This window comes from Saimiri boliviensis, chromosome 1 (assembly GCF_048565385.1).
Source record: "Saimiri boliviensis isolate mSaiBol1 chromosome 1, mSaiBol1.pri, whole genome shotgun sequence".
Taxonomy (NCBI): Eukaryota; Metazoa; Chordata; class Mammalia; order Primates; family Cebidae; genus Saimiri; species Saimiri boliviensis.
Window position 1 is genome coordinate 91,762,401 of NC_133449.1, and position 7,158 is coordinate 91,769,558.

Here is a 7,158-nt window from a genome sequence, read left to right on the forward strand (position 1 = left end):
ACTTTTGAAATGTTCTTCAAAAAGAATCACTAGAAAGAGACTGACATCCAGGACACCTGTAATAGAACAATCTGGGCCAACATCCATAATTCATTCAGACATTTCTAGACTCACTATGTTAACGGGCTCAGCTATGCCTGATAAGGTCTTGGTCTTCAAGGTATTTACAATATACTACAGATAAAAAGATAAAACATATACATACAAAAAACTGTAACAAAGCAATGTGAATAAAGTAACAGAGCAAACCAGTGCAATATAGCAGAGGGGATCCCACAATACAATTACAGCTTGGACTGTATTCCTAATCCTGCTGCTAACTCACTCTTCAGCCTTGAATAAACTATTTTACCTCTCCAGGCGATTCCTGTCCTGTAAAATAAAGGAGCAGTTTATTTAAATAAAGGGCTAGTGCAGGGGACCCACTAAAGTGCTTAGTGCATTAGTTCAGTAGTTTCCAACTTTTTCACATATAAAGCCATTCTTTAAATGTTAATAAATTTTCTTAGATCTTCATATCACCATGATTGTCTTTTTTAGCATATGTTAACAGATAAAGCATGCATTATATAAATGCTACCACAAATTCAAAAAACTATTTAAAAGAATCTGTACTTTATCAGTATTTAAGTGAAAAATAGAAATACTCATTTCAAAAAACATTATTTGTTCCACTTCAAACTTTTAATATGTGCATGAATTTTTTCCACCCAGTTGGAATAAATATACAGTCCACAGGGCACTGGCTCTGCATTCTCTCAAGTCTTTTTCCAGCCTTAATACTGTCATCTTATGTTCATCTGAAAGATTTTCAGAACCAGGGTGAAAAGGAAATCAGTGAGAAAGAGTGAAAAAGAAAAAGGACGGATTCAAGGGAAAATTCTAAGGTAAGAACTCAGCAAGAAAGTGGCTATAGGGATGGAAGGAAAAGAAACAAAAGCAACCATGTGAAGCGCCATTAGCAGCAGTATAAGTCCAAGAGAAAAGAAACAGGATGATGGGAAACGATGATTCACTAAGCATCTACTATGTTCCCGGCATGGTGTTAAATGGTTTTAAAATGAAAACATACACGATTTTAAAAATCAAAACAGTACAAAAAGCTACACAATAAAAAATTTCCCTCTCATCCTAGATTCTCAAACGCCTAGACTCCCTCTCCAAAAGCAACAATTACTAAAAATTTCATCTGTATCCTTTCAGAAATGCTTGCATTTGCCTTCATACTTAATCATCACAACAACCTCTGAGATAGGAAGGATTACTTTATAAATTAAGAATCTGAGGCTTAAAGATGCTGACAGTGCCAAGGTCAAAGAGCCATGAAGGGACAGAACTGGGACTAGAATATGGACCCAACCATCCATGCACATACTAACTCTATACTCAGGAAGCTACGAAAACTCTGGTAGCTGGGTGTGGTGGCTCATGCCTATAATCCCAGAACTTTGGGAGGCTGAAGAGGGTGAATTGCTCATGTCCAGGAGTTCAGGACTAGGCTGGGCAACATGGGGAAACCCTGTCTTCACAAAAAATACAAAATATTAGCCATGGATGGTGGCATGCACCATCCCTGCAGTTGAGGTTGTAGTGAGCCATGACTGCACCCTGTATTCCAGCCTGGGTGACAGAGTGAGACCCTGTCTCAAAAATAAAACAAAAAACACTCTAGCAGAGACATTCAAAGTGTTCGTGATAATTAAAAAATATAACCCAAATAACCACTAGTCAAGGACTGGTTATATGAATCATATCACATGTACACTGTGAAATACTACACGGCCATTAAAACTAAGGTTAAAAAACCTGAGATAAACCCAGATATACCATTCTGGACATTCTAAGACAGCTTGTTGAAGTAAAACAAAAAAACAGCTGCCAGAAATAAAGAGTTAATATTTACCAGACATAGCGTTTCAGTTTGGGAAGATGAAAAAGTTCCGGAAAGGAAGGGTAGTGACGGTTGCACAGCAACGTGAATGTACATAACACTACAGAACTATACACTTAAAAATGGTTAAAATAGTAAATCCTGTTTTGCATATTTTACCAAAGCTTTTTTAATACTAAAAAAAGCAGTTGCAGAACAGTATGACTATGATTCCATTTTTGTATAAAGAGAATGTATGTGTAAACGTTCTTTGTAAATGTATGTTGTTTGTTATCTTGCTTTATCTTGCCTGCTACTCAGACATCCTGAAAGCCCTGGACTCCTGGTGTGCTGATGCTGAGTGCCCTGCCTCCCACACCAGGCACACGCTGTCAGCAGGTGAACTACTGACTTGCACCTTTCTTCCTACCTCTAATGGAATGCACTCTTCACCCCTTGGTTTATCTGCAGCTGCCCCACCCCACTGTTAAATGTCACTGCAGATTCATCAAGCTCCAAAACATGCTCCAATGTGAAAAAAAGATGCAGGAAAATGTCTCCGTTTCTCATCCCTGCAGTAAGATCCAGAGTGGAAATGTCTGAGATTATCAAATAAAAGAGATGAGATTATATCAGGAAAAGAGAAAAGAAAACCTCCCTTGCTGAAGAATGCACAGCATATGGCAACAGGCAGTGCAGCTCCTGCTTCTCAAGTGTCTTAATATTAAAGTTTTTGGAAGACAATGTGGCAACAGTCCACCATATAATGTAGACGATATCCCTGTGGGTGGGAAACCACAGTTTAAAGCGTAGTTATAAGAACTATAAAATTGACAAAATGGTTTGAGATGTTTTTCCTTCAGTTTAAGTGCAAACCTAGGTAAGAACATGACCTATACTGAGGTTTACTTAACTATCTGAAGAGCAAACACATTATTGAAAATAGAGGCTTTCACAGTAAAGCTCTGCTCTCCCTGTTAGTGATCCGCTGTAGCTATGAAGTTTCTCTGACCCAGTGGAGGGGCTCCAAGGCCCCCCTCTCTAAGAGGGAAGGAAAGCCTACCTGCTGTACCCACATTTAGCAAAGGAAAGAACTGCCCAAGAGACAGGTCAAGGGGCTACAGTAAAGGGAAAAGGTGGGAATGATCAAATAAAATCAAGACAGCACAATCCTGATGGACAGTTTTCTCTAAGTCTGCAAGTAACAGAACCACCAGAACTGAAATTATCTTTTCTACCACCAAACTTTCCCTAGTTTTCTTAAAAATCATGGGTTCAATTTTTTCACCATACAAACAGGCACAGAGCACTGAAAAGGTATGAAGACACTCAGGCCCATGGCATTTTCTCTCTTCATAATGCCACTGGCCATGTTCTTACCAGAGAAAATTCTGAAAGGCAGAAAGTTGCTTCTTCCATAATGGTTCCTCAAGTTTTAGTAATTGGGTCCTACTAAAACTCCCCCAAACTAAAAAGCACACAAGCATTCAAGAACAATTTTAAGAGAATCTTTGTATTTGTTCCTTTTTAAATATCCCCAATACCTGCATATCCCTTATCACTTAGGATTATGTCTTTAACAGTAGTTCTTAAAGTATGGCCTTGAACCTCTGAGGGTCTCCATGACCTTTTAAAGGGGTCTGAGAGATCAAAACTATTTTCATCATACCAAGACATTCCTAAGAAGTCACTGCAGCATTGTGCACCGTGTTCACACAGATAGTACGAAAACAACAGTAGGTACAACTGCTTGTCACTTGCACTAATGAGGGCAGTAGTAGTGCCCCTGAATTATTTTCCTCCATGAACTCACAGGAAAATAATGCCAATTTCACTTTTAAATGTCCTTGATGAAATGGTACAGTCACTCTGGAAAAATCTGTCAGTTTCTAAAAAAGCTAAACATGCAGGCTGGGCGTGGTGGCTCACGCCTGTAATCCCAGTACTTTGGGAGGCCAAGGCAGGAGGATCACGAGGTCAAGAGATCGAGACCATCCTGGCCAACATGGTGAAACCCCATCTCTACTAAAAAATACAAAAATTAACTGGGTGTGGTGGTGCGTGCCTGTAGTCCCACCTACTTGGGAGGCTGAGGGAGGAAAAACTGCTTGATCCCGGGAGGCATAGGTTGCAGTGGGCCAAGATCGCGCCACTGCACTCCAGCCTGGTGCCTGGTGACAGAGTGAGACTCTGTCTCAAAAAAAAAAAAAAAAAGCTAAACATGCAATTTCTTTACAATCTGGCAATTGCACACTCTTGGACATTTATCTCAGAAAAGGAAAACTTATGTTCACATAAAACCTGTGTAGGCTGGACACAGTGGCTCTAAAATTCCAGTACTTTGGGAAGCTGAGGTGGGCAGATCACTTAAACCCAGGAGTTGAGACTAGCCTGGACAACATGGTGAAACCCTGCCTCTACCAAAAAGATACAAAAATTATCCAAGCATGGTGGTGTGTGCCTGTAGTTCTAGCTACTTGGGGGACAGAGGTCAAAGGATTGCATCAGCCTGGGAGGTTGAGGCTGCAGTAAGTTGTGATCATGCCACTGCACTCCACTGCAGCCTGGGTGACAGAACAAGACACTATCTCAAAAACAGCAACAAAACACCTGTCTATATGTTCATAGTAGCTTTCTTAATAGCCCAAAACTGGAACAGCCTGAATGTCCTTCAACATGGGAACAATTAAAGTGCTGTACATCCATACCATGGAGCACTACTTAGCACAAAAAGGAACCAACTATGACATACACAACACAGTTATATCTCCACTTATGAGAGATATGTGGTACTAGCAGTAGTCAAAGTCATAGACAGAAGTAGGAGGGTGGCTGCCAGGGGCTGGCGGGAGTAGGGGAATGGGGAGTTATTGTTTATAGGTACAGTTTCAGTTTTGTAAGACAAAGATTTCTGGACATGTACAATGATGGATGCACAACAATTTGAATGAACTTAATACCTTCCCTCCAAAAAGTAAATTACTAATGGTAAGTTCAGAATGGGAAGGGGATGAGATGGGGAGAGACACTGGATCAGAGAGAGGTTTAAAGGTCTTAAAAGGAAACTATTACCTCCTTTACTTACACTACATATCCATTATTCTTTTTTTTTTTTTTTTTTTGAGACGGAGTTTCGCTCTTGTTACCCAGGCTGGAGTGCAATGGCGCGATCTCGGCTCACCACAACCTCTGCCTCCTGGGTTCAGGCAATTCTCCTGCCTCAGCCTCCTGAGTAGCTGGGATTACAGGCACACACCACCATGCCCAGCTAATTTTTTGTATTTTTAGTAGAGACGGGGTTTCACCGTGTTGACCAGGATGGTCTCGATCTCTTGACCTCGTGATCCACCCGCCTCGGCCTCCCAAAGTGCTGGGATTACAGGCTTGAGCCACCGCGCCCGGCCCACTATTCTTAATATCTCATATATCCTTTAAATTTTATATCAACTTACTAGTCAATATTTTCTTAAGGAACAAAGTCCATGATGAAGGAGTACAAATTATTGTTATTAAGTCTTGAGTTTTGACACTCTTTTTTGTTACTTGTGACCACATGGCAGGTGTGTACTTCTATAATTGACCGATGAGCTGAATTACTTCTTTGTTTCATGAAATACCATTTTTACTGGAAAGAACAACTGACAAATTAGGCTTATTTAAACCTGCATTGCCAGACATTTCCTTGAAACTGAAGAGTCTGTCACTTTGAGAAAAAACAACTGACTATATTTTCTTTCCAATGATAAAAAGCAAGCTTTCAATTGAAAATTGCGATTTTGGAAAACTTGTAAGCACTACCTTGTATCTAATGGCTTTTAGCATAGAGACTTTCCTAATTAAATCAATAGTAATGCTAACGAATGTTATCCGGTACTATTAATGAAATGCGTCAGCTTGGGATCTGCCTAACTCAGTGAGCCAATATTTTCCAAATGACAAATATATGGTGTCACAATGGGTAACAAGTCCATTCAAACTGCAAGACAGAGCAAGGAATTTTAACGTTAAGTGTGCAAAGGTCACTGACAGTAGCTTCAGATCCTTTCAAACTGCAGGACAGACCAAGAAATTTTAACGTAACTGTGTGAAAAATCCACTGATAGCAGCTTCAGATTCCATGTCCAAACGAGTCTTTGAGAAACTTCCACTTACGTAGTTCTGGTGTAGTAATAACACCCACAACTATCTGAAAAAGCTACCAAGAGAGCCCTCCCTCTTCCAACTGCACATCTCTGTTAAGATCATATTTTCTTCCTATGAAAATATATAGCAACAGACTGAACGCAAAGCACATGGGAGAACTTAAGTAGCAGTTGTCTCCACTAAGTTAGACGACTCAAGAGATTCCCAAACTGTAAAGGATGCCACTAGTCCCACGAACTTTTTTGTTTTGGCAAAATTCTACGTTGCATAAAAATGTGGCATGTACGTTAACACACCACGGATTTATTCAATGAGTTAGCAGTAACACCAGTGTCTCGGTTTTCCTTCCTACCACAGTTTGTGGAGACAGCCACCCTTCCGGGTCCTCTAGTTTCAAGAGGGGTCCGGAGAACAAAACGTCTGCGACCCGCTGATCCCTACCGCTAGAAGATAAATGATTAGCTCGGCAAATACTGATTTGTAGTCAGGAACCCTCGGAGCAGCGAGGCGGCGTCAGCGCCACCACCAACACTCGAGCGTGAACAGCAGCCGTCTACTCCGCGGGCCCGCGCGCAGCCACGCCGCCAATCGAGCGCTGTAGAGGGGGGGGCCAGGCTCCCTGCAGCCCCGGGGAGGCCGCGGAGAAAGCCCGACCGCCCGCCCGCGGCAGGCCCGGCCCGACGGCCCACCGGGAGCGGCGGGGCTGACGTGGCGGGCGCCGCGCGGCGCGGCCAGTACCTGTGGGTCATCCCGGCCGCCACGCCCAGCATCTCTCCGCTTTCAGTCGCCGCGGTCTCTCAGCCCCTCGCCTCCCCGCGCCGCTCCAGCAGCGTTCTGGTCCCTCGCCGCCTTGGCCGGCTACTGGCGAACCCGGAGCAGGAAGGGGAGGCGGGCCAGGGGCGGGCCGCGCGGGGCCGAGCTGGGGGACGGCCAGGCGCGGCGCGGGAAGGCGGTGAGGGGCGGAGACTGGCGGAGCGGGCGCAGGGGGGCGGGGACTGGCTGTGTGGGCGGGGCGTGGTGGGGCGGGGCACGCGTCCGGCGCGCGTCAGGCCCGCCTCCATCTCCGCGTCCCACGCCCCAGGCCCGACTAGGAGGCTGGCGGAAGGGTCGCTAGTGGTGGGGGTTGGGGCTCCTTGGGAGCCCTC

General features: G+C 43.8%; 1 protein-coding gene across 1 annotated transcript in view; it reads right to left on the reverse strand.

The window, feature by feature from the left end:
* LIMS1 (LIM zinc finger domain containing 1) overlaps positions 1–6,890 on the reverse strand; it is a 148,639-nt gene extending 141,749 nt beyond the window's left edge. Inside the window, exon 1 of the mRNA XM_074400318.1 lies at positions 6,752–6,890. Coding sequence (XP_074256419.1) covers positions 6,752–6,783 — 32 coding nt within the window. The 5' untranslated portion in view covers positions 6,784–6,890. The remainder of the gene's footprint in view (positions 1–6,751) is intronic.
* Positions 6,891–7,158: the final 268 nt, after the last annotated feature.